The sequence below is a fragment of the Micropterus salmoides genome, unplaced genomic scaffold (assembly GCF_014851395.1).
Source record: "Micropterus salmoides isolate LMB-PRFRI ecotype aquatic unplaced genomic scaffold, ASM1485139v1 Ms_hic_scaffold_7, whole genome shotgun sequence".
Taxonomy (NCBI): Eukaryota; Metazoa; Chordata; class Actinopteri; order Centrarchiformes; family Centrarchidae; genus Micropterus; species Micropterus salmoides.
The window spans coordinates 4,840,106-4,856,538 of NW_024044459.1; the positions used below are offsets into that span (position 1 = coordinate 4,840,106).

The following is a 16,433-nucleotide window of genomic DNA, read 5'->3' on the forward strand; positions in this document are numbered from 1 at the left end:
CTGCCTAATACATCCCAGCCACTTGTGCCCGCAATGGCTGATCTCTGTATATAAGTACATTTTTCACTTTGAACATGCACTGTGAAATCTTTCCAATGCATGTCAAATATTGAGAGTTGTACATGAGAACTATAACTATATACTTTATATTGGAAAATAATTTGTAATATCCATTCAATATAATGCATACAGCCTGTCAAATCCTTCTCATTTTTCTTATATGTTTTCTCAACATATGTCATCCACTATCAGGAGTTTCTGTAAATTTATGATCAATAATCACATCACTTTTCAAATAAGTGTCTTACAGTGGCCTTAAATACAAATGTGAAAGAAGTTATACATTTGAAGCAGACTCCTCTTCTTTATCCTCATGGACTTAAAGTAATGATGAAGAGAAGTCTGAGTCTATCTCCTCACAGAGAATCACTTTCCAGAGAACTCATCAGTGGAGAAGCTGTTTTACAGTTACAGCTCTCTTTAACGTCCAGCCGTCAATCCATCTTTCACCTCTCAATAAGCTAATAGTTCTAATGTGTCAAAATTGATTTCCAGGGGTCTTCTCCCTCCTCCTTCCACAGCTCTTTCTCATCCCCTTTTCTGCTCACCTTCCTATACAACTGATTTATGGCTTTGTTGCAGGAAAAACGACATTGATTTTTTCTTTATTGCATAAACCTTTGTTTTGTGTAAAGTTTGCTGTCTGAGCAGATTGAACTGGAAAAAACAAAATTCACTCAAAAACTCCAATGACACAGTTTAGTCGTAACGAAGGTTCAGCAGAGATTAGAGTATTATATTATCACAGCCTGGCACTTGGAGATATGAATAAATACACACAGACAATCATCTTTGTCAATAGCATGGGTGAAATCCAAGGGATGTGAGTGCAGAAACCCTCTGGAGGCCGGAGCTAAGGCAGTAAACCTCTGAATGCCAGAGGTGAAAGCAGTACCCCTCTGGAGTCTGTCGACAAAGAGGAGCTGGAGACTGGTGACAGAACTGCACGACTGGGGGCCAATGAGTAGAAATCAGACAGGTGAGCCGGTGGGGCCAGAGAAACAAGAGTCTGCTGCAGCTCAGCAACAGGGGATTGTTACGACTCAGGAGGAGCAGAGGGTTGTTGCCACTCAAGCTCAGCAGATCACTGCAGAACAGGAACTGATGACAACTGCAGCTCAGGGACAGGGGAATGCTGTAGCCCAGGGACTGTGACAGGAGATAGCTGCAGACAGGACACGGAACAAGACTCAATTGGACCGCTGACTGGAATCACATCATGTCTTCGGGCTACAAACCATGTAGATGCAGCAGCCATTAGCTCCTTCAAACTTTGCTACACCTTTGTTTTCCATCAGTTTTTTTCTGCTGAAACACGTGTTACCTCAGAAATACATTAATTGGAAAAGCATCCAGGGTTTGGTTTAAAAAGCAAAGACCTTAGACGATCCGCCCAGCCAGATCAACTGCACCAACCGGAACAGGCACCACAGGGGGTACGGTGATTGCCCAGAAGAGAGGATAGAGAGCCAGGCTAGGAGGAAAGTTGACCCAGCTTGGCATTAAGGTTGTTCATGAAGGTCAGGTCTGGACAAAATCAGACTAATGTTGAGCAAGCAACCTAAATCAGAAATGGTTGTGTCAACATCTTTACAGACACCTGCTTATCAACATCCCCAAGCACGGGCGGACGGTGTTCTGAGCTGTTAGTTCAAGACTCCAGCAAGATGAGAGGAGGTTTTACATCGATGATGCTTGGTGCTCAAAGACAGCCAACATGGCAATGTTTCCCAAATGAAGATGAAACCATATTGTCATGTTGTTGTTTACATTCACCCCAAATGTAAATTCAAAAGATGCACTGCACTCTAAAAACAAATGTTTAGTCTCAACAAAAAAAATTAACATAACAGTTTCGATTAATCTTTTTGAGTTATGACAACTTCTGTTGAAATTATATTGAACAAATAAACTATATTGAGTTAGGGGAATTAGCTTTTCCTCTACAACAATTCTTGTTACAACTTACTTAATTGTTGATAGCTTAAAGACAAGTGTTTAAGTTGAATACTCATACAATAAAGTTGGTCCAACTAGATTTTCTTCTTATTTAAAAGTAATTTTTATGTAATATTTACTTAATTACCATAATCATGAACACAGGATTTAAGTTAAAAAACATTGTAAAAATTAAGTTGTTCTGAATAGTTTTTCTTCTGTTGTTATTTTTTATTTATAGCTTTTTAAGCAATCAACTTTATTTCTGCAGTTGGGTATATATATATATATATATATATATATATATATATATATATATATATATATGTAAAATACCTCCACTCATTAAACATTTTGTAACAGCTTTACATTTTTAAAAAACTACAGTAACAAAGTTCCTAGCGTTCCAAGTGTTCATTAAAAATTAACTTTCAATGCCCACCAACCTTCTCAGAAAGTGCAGTTTTTTTACAGTTGCACACAAAAAGGTATATGTCTTTCTTTAAACGTCATCTTTATTTTGTCAACTGTCAAGACAAGATTTGTTGAACATACAGCTTAAGCAACTTAACAGAGAAGCAATCTCAATTTTGTATCCTCTTTAGTTGACATCCGAATACAAAAAAATATATATAATATATTTACAATAATATCGGAAATTGCTCTGACACAAGTGGAATCTTTAGAAAATATTGTTCTTAAGAAATTACTTTTGCACTGGCTTTCAGTCCATCGAGGTCAAGAAACAGCTTCTAATTAACTTCAAAACTTTCATCAGTAAAGTAAAGCATCTTGGGATATCTTTTCCCTCCAGGATTTTCATTCTCCACTCCTCCACAATGGCTCTTCTCTTGTGGTCAGCTCCAGGGTTGACCAGTCATAGAGGATGGAAAATTCATCACTTGACTTTCCAGGCTGGCCTCAAACTCCTTGTGTCCTTGTAAAGCAAATTTGAACATAGGTTAGTGCGTTAGGGATAATGGATTGGAAGATTACTGCTGAGAATGACACAGAATGAAAGCAATGCTAGGATCTTCTTCAGACAACAACTCATTTGTTTTGTAATAAATGTCATCAGAAAATGCCCTGTACTGAGCAAGACAGACAAAAAAGAAGCATTCTGCCACTACTACTTTTATCTCTCTCACAGAACTATCCACAGTTTTGGTCAAACAGCAATTTGAACACCATTTAACCTAGCCTGCATGTGAACATGCAAACTCCACACAGAAAGGCCTGGGCAACCTGCAACCTTCTTGCTGTGAGGCAACAGTGCTAACCACTGCACCACCGTGCTGTCTATCATATATCAAGCATCTTCAGTCTACCAATCAACAATGAGATTTGAGGTAACATTACCAGCAAAATTAAGTTGATTTAATTACCAACATTATTACTTGAACACTCATAAAAATAAAGTTTGCAACTTAGAAAGTTTATCTAAATCAATAAATAAAAATAAATATTTTTTTTATCTTGCAGTCATGCAATTAAACAAGTGGTGGTAACAGGTCCCCTGAATTCCCTTTTAGAGTGGGAATGTTTTGGGTATATATGTGTATGTAAATATGTATATAAGTAACTGTACCATTCACCCCATTCAAAGCTAAGAAACAGAAAAACACAGTCACACACCAACGGCACAGACATTGGCACAATTTGGGGTTCAGTATCTTGGACACTTCGACTTCGATACCTCTGTTATTGCTGCACCTCCTACTAGTTTACTAGTGGTATTTTCATACTGGGTACTCTGTAGTAGCTATGCAGTGACCATGGACATTGCCTGGCCTGGGCATTAGGGGCTAACCCAATGATTTTTCCATCAGCCCTAAATAATTCTGCACTTTCAGCGGTCCGTACTGTAAATAGTATGATGTAGACCTGCTCTATAAGAAATGGTAACCTTTGACCTTTATCTACAAATGAAATTGACATGTAATAAAACAAATATGTACTCTACACAATAGGATTTTTAAAAAACAGGTTTTATCATAATATTGCATTCATAATGTTCTCTCAGTGTGTTACATTTTGCATAAAGGAAGTCAATGAAAAAAGTTTTACTTTTACTAACATTATGCACAATTTTGCAACCAACACATAGTTCCTCTCTAGAAGCCAAACTGATTTAAATTATTCTGGACATAAAAATGTGGCTTGTTATTCCAACATTTTAATCTTCAGATGACACACTAGTACAGTGATAGGTTTGGTTGTTCATATTCAGGCCCTCTAAGCAAATATGTCTTAACTGTGTCTGACTTCTTCCACAGGGGATCTGAGCAGCTGGGAAATGTGAGGAATGCTTAGCATCACCTTGTGAATCCTCTACTTCAAACCGCCCCACTCATCCCTGCAGCCCAAAGGTTATCTGCTTTAGGAGTCGTCTGCATACACACTTTAATTGTGAAACACACCTCTGAGTGAACCATGCTGGTGTGTGCCCTACAACTATGTCTCAAATAGGCATACAGTGTACTGAGGGCTGTGGTTCTGGCCTCCATGTTCTTTACCGCAGGCTGTTTGTAGTGTTTACGATGTGACTTATGTATATTGATGAAAATGTGGTTGTCTGCCACTGAGAGAGCATCATACTCATAACAGAATGTAGTCAATGTCTAACTAAATGTATTTTTTAAAAACTCATTGTTACATGCCAAGCAGGCCAGGGTCGTAACACTCATCATTGTGAGAGAAGGGCCAGATTAACAAAAATACACAAAGAAAGCACAATTTTATTTGGTAAAATTCACCATCTAAGCACAATATAAATAATAAAGTCCTTACAGCTACCTTTTCATTCACTCATTCAACACTGGGCCTCAAGATTGATTAATAATGCAGGTGTGTGGTTCATGGCCCCTATCATTTGAATTTATGATGGCTTTAGTGGTTATGATGGTCCTGCCAACAGCCACACCATAGGCGAGAGAGAGAGAGAGAGAAAATCTATATTCCAATTGAAATCTGGCTTAAAATTTTCCAATTTGCACTAGAACCAATAATTCTATATGGTAGCGAAAATTTGAGGGCCAAAACTTAATAATGAATTTGACAAATGGGATAAAACAATCATAGAATCTTTCCATACCGAGTTATGTAAGAGCATCCTACAAGTGCAGAGAAAAACACCAAATAACCTGTGCAGAGCAGAGCTCGGCCAATACCCCCTCTATCAAAGATCAATTCAATTTTACAATCACTTAAAATCAGTTAACCCCCAGACATATCATCACAAAGCTCTAACATACCAGGAGCTGAAACCAGAGAAGAGTCCCCTCAGCCAGCTAGTCCTGAGGCTCTCTGCAGTAACAAGTCCCCAACAGCCTCAGGACAGCAACACCAACTCAAGCAGACCAAACCAAATTATCAACAAGCAGAAAGAAAAATATATTGAATACTGGAAAGAAACAACCAAAACATACAACGTAAATTACAATGTTATCTGACCCTAAAAAGAGAATTCACACTGGCAAATTACCTGAGTACAATAAAATGTCCTAAACTAAGAAAAATGTTGACAACATACAGACTGAGTGAACACAGCCTGGCCATAGAAAAGGGTCGCCACAAGAGGAGAGACTCTGCTCCCAGTGTGACAAGGGACAGGTAGAGACAGAGCTGCACTTTCTAACCTCATGCCCTAAATATAAAACACTAAGACAAAAACACTTTGCAAACATTTCCCAAATATTCCCCCACATTCAAATTCATATCAGACACACAGAAACTCCCCTATTTACTGGGAGAAATGCCCAAATGTAAAATAATTGCTGCAAAATATATCTCCTCATGCCAAGAAGTGAGGACAACCAGTGGAACCTCAGACTGATAAATAATTGTAGAAATTTTCTAATTGTTATTATTTTGATCCTTTGATTTTTTAGTAATTGTTTTGTTTTTACATTTGATTCTGATTTCTTTGTTTTAAATTCATTATTATTATTTTTTTTTAATCAATTAATTATTTGTTAAAAATTTTTGTCTATTAATATACACACACATGTTACTGTTTCATTTATTTATTTTATCTAAATTATTTTATATTTATATATATATATTTTTTTTAACACACACACACACGCTTACTGTTTTATTTATTTATTTAATTTAGATTTTTTTTTTTTTAATGAAATGTATGGGGTTGATTGTTCTTATGTAGTTTGTATAATGCTTTGGCAATATTGTTGTTACATATTCATGCCAATAAAGCTAATTTGAATTGAACTGAAATGAATTGAATTGAGACAGAGAGAGAGAGAGAGAGAGAGAGAGAGTAACCTGTTGGGTTTTACACATGGCGCACAGCTTCGTCTGTATGCAGGTTTACCTGCTTCAACAACGAGCTGCTCTCGTGTTACTGCCACAATAATTCTTTGCGTTGTGAAGATTATTTAGATGCTTCAGGAATAATCACACTGTGTTGGCAGCCTATGCTACTGCAAAACAAGTGTTTAGGTAGGAATATTTTAATGGGCTACTTAAAAAAATGAACTTATCAAGTTGCCTAGTCTGATGCAATAGACAGTCGATTTTTACTCTGATAGCCTATCTTGATAACCTACCTTTCCTCGTGTGGACACATAGGGTTATTATTACATATATATATACATTATGATTTACCCTGTTTGACCTCTCAAAATATCCTTTATTCTGGAAATGTCAGAGAACCCAGTTAGATTCTGAATGTGCAGAACTTTGAAAATGAGCAGAAAACCTGCTGAAACACAGGAGCTATTAAAGTCCAGGAGTTTATAACTGAATTAAAATTATTTCATTTATTATTGATGAGGTAAAATGGTGCCACATGCACATTTAAAGAGGTTACCTCAATCAGTCACGTCTGCCTGTGTGTTGATTCAGCAGTGATAATATTAAAAGTTGATCTACAGGAGAAACATATCTGAAAGCAACCCAGAATGCCTGAGAACTGCTCTGCATTATATTCTGTTACAGTTTTAGATTTTAAATTGTTTTATTATACCTTTATTAAATCAGAAAAATATTCACTCTTTTTCCAAGAGTGTCCTGGCTAAGGCGGGTAGTAGTACAATTGCACATTTAAGATGGAAATAATACAAAAAAAAGTTCAGAAAATATCAAAATGTTCTTAAATACTCACCACAATTCAGCAACACCTTTACATAAATAAGTTCCACAATAAATTGGTGCAGAAAAACACACAGGAAATTAAAGGTTTAACACTCACAATTTTCTGGGGGATTACCCCCAGACCCCTCTGTTCATACTGTGGCAGTTTTGTTGTTATATTATTATAATTAAACACATGACGTTAAAATTTAGCAACATCAAATTGACTCAGTTAATAGTGTTGTTGTGAGTTTTGTTGTGCCGTATAAGTAGAGGATGTTTACTGTTGCTTTACTGCTTTACAGACTTAACTTTATTATTATTATGTGAAGATATGAAGTTTTATGGGCTGGGCTAGGCCCCCAATGTTTCAAGATCCTAAAAACGCCTCTGGGGCCCACTCATAAAATCTTTGCTCCATAGCGCTGCTAAAAACTTCACCTTTAAATACCTGTGCCCAGGACTGTACCAAATGCCTACCAACACAAAGGGGGTTTGGGGAGAGAATATGTTGTTTGTGTATACTAAAAATAACTCCTCATTACTTACAAAAGAGGTTAAGTAGTTGATAGTTATTTTGTTATTATCTTTATAGTTAATATTGTAAAAAGTTGTTATCAAACTGCCTGTCTAGTATTTATGTAAATATTTTAATTATTGTGTTTTCACCCCTTGTGTGTCATAAAGCATGGCTAGCCAGTGTATATGTTCTGCAGTTTGTCATTTAGTTAGGTCAGTAATTCAATTTCACCCAGATTGGGCAATCTATTAACTTTTGTTTTTTTTCTGTATTCAAGGGATCCTCTGACACTAATAATAAAGAATATAATATATAATAAAGAATAAAGAATATATAATAAAGAAAATAAATAAGCAACCAACATAAAAATGCTTATGAACAAAAAAGGCCCTCCTCTTAAACTCAAGGTTACATTTCTATTACAAGCACCATCTGTATGAAAATAAAAAGAAATACAATGAAATAACACTATTTTATCAAATATAATTATGTCAATAGTCCTGAGAAATATAACCTATAGGCTGTGGAATAATACAGATGAGATTTAAAAAAACATAATTAAAACAAGAAAATACAAATTAATTTTAAAAAGTGCACTTAGACAAATAAGCAAAAAAGACATAAAAGAAATAATAGTGAGATGAACGAGTTATTTCAGATTATGCTATTATTATGCTATTATGCTATAAAGCTCGAGCATGCCCTTTACAAATAAAGGAACACCCTCGCCAAACAACCCCTCCAGGTAAATCACTCTTACAGCGTTTTTAAATCTGTTGTCTGTGGCAACATTTCCGCACTGGCCAACTGTTAGTGATGTGTTTTATGCCAACCAGCAATCAGTGGTTTGCCAGAGCCGGACGAGAATCAACCGTAGCGACAGCAGCAACTCAGTATGGCAGAACCTATTTAAGCAGGTGTTGACAGTGTTGTGTAATTATTCTCACTGCCAGAAGGGGAAGACGGAAGTACCACACTGCAGGTTTAAATGAAAAAGGTTCATCCCCCAGAAATTAGAGGCACAAAAAGAGTGTGTCTAAGTAAGGACGGGCTAAATGGAAATAAAGTTGTTTTAAATATCAAAGATAGTTAAAGTAAAAGGCAACCAGTGAATATGTCTCCTAGAGCTAAGTTAATAATAATAATAATAATAATAATAATAATATACTTTATTTTATATTTTTTAAAAGCAGCTTCTCAAAGCGCTATACATAAAGTCACAATCCACAGAAAAATACAACAAATACAAGTTAATAAAAACAAAAACAACAACATTAATAATAGAAATAACTATACTACTATCAGAAAAAGTCATCAGCAATCGAATGCAAGTTTAAAAAAGTGTGTCTTGAGAAGAGCTTTAAAAATGCTAAGAGTCTGGGCTTCCCTAAGTTCAGGAGGAAGAGACTTCCAGAGTGAAGGAGCATAAACAGAAAAGGCCCTGTCACCCATAGATTTTAGGTGCGTTTGAGGAACAGTAAGCAGACTACATATATGGGATTAGGGATATAACATATAAGGGATTAATAAACCACATAAATATTGCGGAGCCGTGTAATACCTTGTATGTCAACATCATGATCTTGAAATCGACATGGAACCTGACGGGGAGCCAGTGTAAGGACTTCAAAACGGGAGGCAATATGGTCAGATTTCCTGGTTCCCGTCAGGATCCGGGCGGCAGAGTTCTGAACATATTGCAATTTGTTAATTGTGGTTTTAGAAACTCTGCGTTACAGTAATCCAGCCGTGTGTCAACAAATGAATTAATCAGCTTTTCAGCGACAGATAAATTTAGCATTGGCCGTAGTCTGGCTATATTTCTGAGGTGGAAAAAGGATGCCTTCACAGTGCTCTGAACAAAAAAATCAAAGGGGAGGCTGGTGTAAAATTTTTATATTTTAAATGTGTAACAGAAGCAGATCTCCATCACTTTGTTGGACTGAAGATGATACTACACACTGCAGTCTAATGGTGCTTTCAGACCAAAAGCGAAGCGAGAGCGTTTGGGGCGGTGAGTTTACATACAAAGTCAATGCAAAGATGCGTAGAGCTGCGATTTCCTGTCGGGTGGCGCGAAGTGAATATTTTCAACTCATGAGTCGCGATCGCCTATCAATGTTGTGATTGTCCATACGTCCATTGCGTGGAGAGGGCCATGCAGATTGGGCGATTGAAAATCTGCAGGCCGGCTGAGAGCTGCTAAACTTGGGCTAGAGGAGCAGGGAGCAGCGCTCCAGCTTTTGGGCAAATAAACACCTGTGGTCAGACAGGATTCTGCCCTGACAACTACGCTGTTTGCTCGAGGGAGGAGCTTGGAGTAAACTGCTTTTATTAAATTAGCTTTTTACTTTAGTTTTTGAGATTACAACGTTGATTTATCTTCACTGGAGCTTCTCAGCAGCTAACTTCTGTGCACATCCGGTTCCAGTGTATTTAGCGTCGTTTGGCACTACTTCATATTTTTATAAAACTCAGATAAAACTGGACATTGCTGGGGGAAAATAGAGCGAGGAGGTTGAACTACCTGGTGAGTTCAGAAAACATGTGTATGTAACTTTATTCCTGCTATCGTTGTACTTTACTGTGACCAAGTTAGCATAGCATAGCCCTCATCGATCCAAACTCCATTCAGAAAACAAACATTTTAAAAGTTGTTGTCTTGCTGACAGACCTGACAAAGCATGAATTCATATGTTTAACAAATCTGCATCATATTGTAGTTATTTTGGTATCAGTTTTGATCCATTTATTGCTATTTAATCACAGCAAAATGTTTACTTTGGGTTCACACAGCTGTAGTAATGGCGAGTTGTTTTATTCACGTTACTGCGTTGTGTGTGAACACTCCAGAGATGTCCAGCGATTAAACCCCCGCGAGGAAAGAGCGAATGCACACTAATGCTGACGGGCTACACTTGACTTTCTCATGGCTCCTCTTCCAGTCTGCCCCACCACAAGACATGTGGCCGCTGTGTGTGTGCCTATGATATCAACTCAGGCCTCGTCTCTTTCAGCACCTCGGCTCTGCTGTTAAACTACATTCCTCCCACCTTCGAAGCCCAACTATGTTCACTCGCACTAACATGTTACCATTAGGCCATTCATCAACGTTCAACTGTCCAAACATGAGAGGTGTTAGGGAGACAGCGCGGCCAGAGCGGTTTGGAAGCTTTCCAGTGACCCTGGCTGTGGAGACGATTTCCAGTCAGAGGAAATAAAGACTTGATCAGAGATGTTTTGGATTGCAAAGTAACATTCCTGTTTTATGAGATTGTGAATAAACGACGCTACAGCTGACAAAGCTGACTTTGGATGCAAGGAAGAGTTGCCAGCAACCATAACTAAGTAGCTCTGATTTCTTGATGGACAGAAACAGTTGCTAAAGTTTGTCTTTTTGAGTGTTATTTTCACCTTTCAAAATTATAATTTGCACATTTCTTCTTTTAAAAATCTTTTATCTATCTTTTATCTAGATAGTCTTACCGGCTGCATGAGACCTATTCTATTTGTTACTGTGAAGCACTTTGTGACCCCTCTTGTCTGTGAAAGGTGCTATATAAATAAAGTTTACTTACTTACTTACTTACTCACGTACTTACCTTTTGTTGTTTTAGTATTCTCATGATATCATAGCAGGCTTTTGAAGCATTCTCAGTGCATCAAGACAAAGAGCATTATTCCCAAATCCTATCTGATAAAAGCTGGAGTCACACTCAACGGAAGAAATCAGCTTCCATCTTCAGCAAGGTAGTCTTAACATTGTCCTCAGCAAAACTAGACTACGAGTCTATGCTAGCAGCCCTGTGAGGCTGTACTAAATGCTCACATCAGCATGCTAACATGCTTAAAATGATTATGCGAGCATGTTGATGTTCACTGTGTTTAACGCCTTAGCCTGCAAGCATATGCTAATTGGAACTAAACACAAAGTACCACTGAGGCGGATGGGAATGTGATTTGTTTTGCAGGTATTTGGTCATAAACCAATGTGTTGGACAAATAAACACATTGACCTGATGATGGGGCTAGATTAAAAGACAGGAGATCCTCTGAGGATCATGACTGCGTGAACCAAATTTCACAGAAATCCATCATATAGTTATAGAGATATTTCACTAAAGAATAAAAAGTTGACCTCACAGAGCCGCTAGAGGACCAGTCATTAGATACCTTGAATTTTTACTGTAAATTTCGTGGCCATCCATCTGATAGTTGTTGAGATATTTCAGCCTACGATATGTCAACCTCATACTTGCACTAAAGGAAAAGTCAAGGGTTCACCAACTTCAGGAGAATCCACAGTTCTCCATGTAGTATCTCCGTAGCCGTTGAAGTCACCGAACTGGACTTACCTCCCACTACATCCTGACTAACTGGTGAAAACATTCAGCTATTTGAAAACATGAGCACCCTTCCTGGTTGCTGAATGTAGGCTCTAGTGATGGCGATGGGGGTTGGTTGGTCCACCATTAGGGTCCATCTAACCACTTTTCCATCTCGCAACAGCAGCAAGTTTTCACTCAATCTTATCTCCACATCTAGGATTGGCACCACATTCTGCACAGACATTCATGGTTCACAGAGGATGAATCCCACTGACTTATATCCCTACACCCAAAATGGTCCAGTGGAGGTTTTACTAGGGAGAATGTGTTACTGGGCAGTGACCCAGTGGAGATCTGCAGGTTTATCCTCAGTGACAGGTTTCACACGCAGCTTGTGGGCCAAACCCACAAATAACAGCCAGGCGTCTTGTTTGCTATCATTCTCGGGCCTGTTTCAGATTACTGACTGGCTCTTTGAAGTTGGCTGACGGACAGGCAGGGTTTTCCCCTGCTTCTCTGCCAGAAAAAGATTGGGTCATCAACAGCTCTGCCACCCACCGCATATCTTGAATGACCTCTGAATAAGAAGTGTGCTTACTTAGGCATCTGATCAGAGAGCCATCGGGAAGCCATAACAAAAGGTCCAGTGTGAGGTATTTCCTGATTTCACAGCAAGGTCCTCACTGAAATAGAAGCCTCATTGTGTTGCTTTTACAAAAACTGTCGTAACCCCTTACCATTGTTTCACCAAAGGCCATTACTTAGAAGTGGTAACCAGTTAAAAATAAGTGGACAGTCATTGACACTGAACTTTAAGCACAGTGACTGCGATTCTTGTAATTTCTAAGGAAACTAAACCAATTTCATTGCCACAAGTCAGTGATAGTCCTGTTTAATACGATTTAATAGATTTTCAGTTTTAAAGCTAATGTTTTTGTTTTTGTATCCTGTGCATCACAGACACAAACAACCTGTCATCCATGTCAAAGATGGCCCATTGAAATCTTCCCAGTCACACTTATTATGAATGCTTTTCAGTTAAGTACAAGCTGGAGAAGCTCCACTCTGTAACGCCGCTGTGTTTCTGTGGTTCCAACAACTACAACAGAGCGATGAACCTTCTCTAGACAGGGGTCATTCATATCCCATCAGTAATTTAAGATGATCAGCTTTGTAATTTTGTCAAATTCAGTAGTCCACGCCTGTTCCTTCAATGTGTCAGTCAATCCATGTGTAGAGTTTGATGTTACTGTAGCATCTCTCTTCACAATATTCTCTTGGCATAACACACACATTCCTTGTATGTGCTTTCAATGCATTAATCTTAGTCACACCATGGATCCATGGAGAGGGGGGATCTGCCACACCATTTTGTACCAAAAGCACAATCTTTCCCTGTCCAATAAACACGACCACATAACCACATTGTTTCCCTAATCTTAATGATACCATAGTTGCCATGCACATACTGTGGAAAGTGAAAGTGTGAAAAATGTTGGCATTAGATGTAAAAGCAAACAATGAAACATAATCGAGGATTTTTCTGAACCTCAATGTTCTTGTGTCGTGCTAAGGTTGTTTACCACATTAATCACATATTTAAAATGGTGTAATGGATGTAATGTACCTAACGTGTGATATGTATGTAATATAATGAACATGGGAAATTCTTCTTTCAAAAATCTTAGCTCATGGTCCACAAGATTTCTCTCTGAGCTTTTAGACACATCCTAGAGCCTTTATCAACGTTGACAGTGTGTTTCTGTGGTTAAACGCTGCATGTATGTGTTGAATCACTATTTTGTCCGATCAACTGATCAGCAGCAAAACACATAAGCCTACTTTAAGTAACTTTAATTTGAGTAATATTGGCTGTGTTTAAGCAACACAGAGTAATTGTCTTTCTTCACACTTTATAATTTTACGTGACTTCACATTGAGCACCTCCTCCTCATGTTGACATATACTGCAGAGCCCCTGAAGTGCTGAACATCATGGGTGGCACATATGTATCCTGAACCTGCCGCTCTCACTCACAGAGAGTTTTCTCTGGGACATCCCTTTGCTATCATGGACCACTGAGCAATAAAAAGCCTGTAACCAAACCCAGAGCCTAATCCAGCCAGGACAATCGCTGGCACCTCCACAGAGCCGAATCCCTGCAGACTGTCCCCATGCAGCCCTGCTTGGGAGGAGAGACCACATCAGTGAAACTAATCCAACCACAAAGCACTGGAATGATGTGGGAAGACAAAAAGTCAGTGTTTGGACCAGAATGTTGGGTTGTCACTCACTTTCATGATGGTGCAGTTCTAGTGTTCATCACAGTGTACATGTGGGACCCTCAGATGCATTAGACTCATAAGAGTCTAATGCATCTTCATACAAACTGAAGAGAACGTCTGTGCCTAAAATACTGAATGTGAGTGCAGGTTCGGGTGGTCCAGGTTTGGCTTGTTGCTTTAGGATTAATACAGCTGTTTTTTTTAACCACAAACAGCTTCATCAGTCAATGAAGAAACTTGAGGTAGCATTTTCCTGCACATAAACTCCACCCACTGCTGGGTGTCATGCTGAGTCCAAATGTGTCAAGGAGCAAATCAGCTTGGACACAGGCTGGGAGGCATCAGCACTGGACTGTGGGCAGGATTTTTCTAAGACAAAACATCCCGAGAAAAAGCAAAAATAGTATTAAAGCTGCTTCCTTTACTTATTTAATTATGCAGACACGTTTGTCCCGCAAATATCAACGTGAGGTAACCCAAGTATAATCCAATCAGAGTCGTAAAAGTGTATTTTCCTGTGGAGACCATGCGCAGCTTCTTGGAGCCGTGCGTCCCAGCCGAAGTACCACAGGGCTTTGCAACAAGAGATGCGGCCCTTCACGGGACTATCTTGGCCGGACCCTCGCTGTTCTCAGCCCTCTCCTTATCCTCCCGAAGATCATCAGAACCAAGTCTGGATGCCAGCGCGGACCCGATGATTCAAACGTCTTCGATTTCGTGCAGGCCTCCAGAAATTCTGGAGGGAGGAGGACTGACAGAGGATGAGCCGAAAGTTTATTTGGAAGCCAGCGACCTTTGGAGAGAGTTCCACAAATGCGGCACTGAAATGGTCATTACAAAATCCGGGAGGTACAGTAAATGTGTAATAATAAAGCCTGTATGGACGTTGTACAGTGTTTTAATGAATGCCTGCTTCACGCAGTTAACTCTTCTCCCTACAGGCGCATGTTTCCGCCGCTCAAGGCCAGGTGCACCGGGATGGACAGAAAAGCCAAATATATTCTTCTGATGGACATCGTGGCGGCGGATGACTGCAGATATAAGTTTCATAACTCCCGGTGGATGGTGGCGGGGAAGGCGGACCCGGAGATGCCCAGACGCATGTACATCCACCCGGACAGTCCGGCCACGGGCGAGCAGTGGATGTCTAAACTTGTCAACTTCCACAAGCTGAAACTGACCAACAACATATCCGATAAGCATGGATTTGTACGTTTAGATTTTAGCATTTCTTCTAAACAGATTTTAGCATATAATAACCATGAACTATCAGTTTATGGTAGGCTTGAGCAGGATGTCTAGTGTCTAACAATTAAATACAGTTGATTTGCTGTGGTGCAAAATTAAATTAAATTTTTTTTTAAAAATAAATGTCTTTGCTATAGTAGTATATAGTTTAATTCCATTTTAAAATCATGAAACGAGACGAATGGGAGATTTTGTTGCACACTATTTCCCAAAATATGGTTTAATTGAATTACCGTGTTTTATTTGCAGACAATTCTCAACTCGATGCACAAATACCAGCCAAGATTTCACATAGTTAAGGCAAATGACATCCTGAAACTGCCTTACAGCACTTTTAGGACATATGTCTTCTCTGAGACAGATTTCATCGCAGTAACAGCTTACCAGAATGATAAGGTAAGAGATTTTTTTTTTACTGTATAACAACCTGCAGTCGAAAAAACAAAAAAGAAACTCTTGGCATATCCAGGTGTAATGTATAATCAGCCATAGATATTTTGGTTTTATGTTGCTCTCCTTTATACCAACTTTCAGATCACACAGCTGAAAATAGACAACAATCCTTTCGCAAAGGGATTTCGAGACACGGGAAACGGAAGAAGAGAAAAGAGGCAAGTTATTGGTTTAAATGACTCATCGATTTCCGTACAAAAACAGTTAAAAACTTTGTTGCAGTATACAAAAGCCAGAATTGTTTTATGGTGGTGGAGGCCTTCTTTTCTTTACTAGAGTTCGGCTGCGCCTGCTCTGTGCCACAGAACTGATGCTGGATAGAGCATTCAGAGCCTTTAATAACGCAGAAATAAAACAATTACATGCAGAAGTTCTGCCTCCAGGAAGTAAATCTTACTTGAGGTAGTATTATCATGCAAAACTATAGCCTACGTTTTTACAAAGTAGCAAAAGAAAAAATACACATTGTGCAGAAAGGCTTTCTATAGATAGATTGCTGTTCTAAAT

General features: G+C 38.7%; 1 protein-coding gene across 1 annotated transcript; it reads left to right on the forward strand.

Annotated features, from left to right (window-relative positions):
- Window positions 1-14,497: 14,497 nt before the first annotated feature.
- Window positions 14,498-16,231, forward strand: tbx3b (T-box transcription factor 3b). The gene is made up of 4 exons (XM_038702496.1): window positions 14,498-15,074; window positions 15,167-15,434; window positions 15,723-15,869; window positions 16,008-16,231. The coding sequence occupies exons 1-4, from the start codon at window positions 14,752-14,754 to the stop codon at window positions 16,200-16,202; spliced, it is 933 nt and encodes a 310-aa protein (XP_038558424.1). The 5' UTR covers window positions 14,498-14,751; the 3' UTR covers window positions 16,203-16,231.
- Window positions 16,232-16,433: the final 202 nt, after the last annotated feature.

Coding starts and splice junctions, on each gene's coding strand:
- tbx3b (XM_038702496.1), top strand. CDS start 14,752: ATGCGCAGCTTCTTGGAGCCGTGCGTCCCAGCCGAAGTACCACAGGGC. Junction 15,435..15,722: donor TATCCGATAAGCATGGATTT/GTACGTTTAGAT, acceptor TTTTATTTGCAG/ACAATTCTCAACTCGATGCA. Junction 15,870..16,007: donor CAGCTTACCAGAATGATAAG/GTAAGAGATTTT, acceptor ACCAACTTTCAG/ATCACACAGCTGAAAATAGA.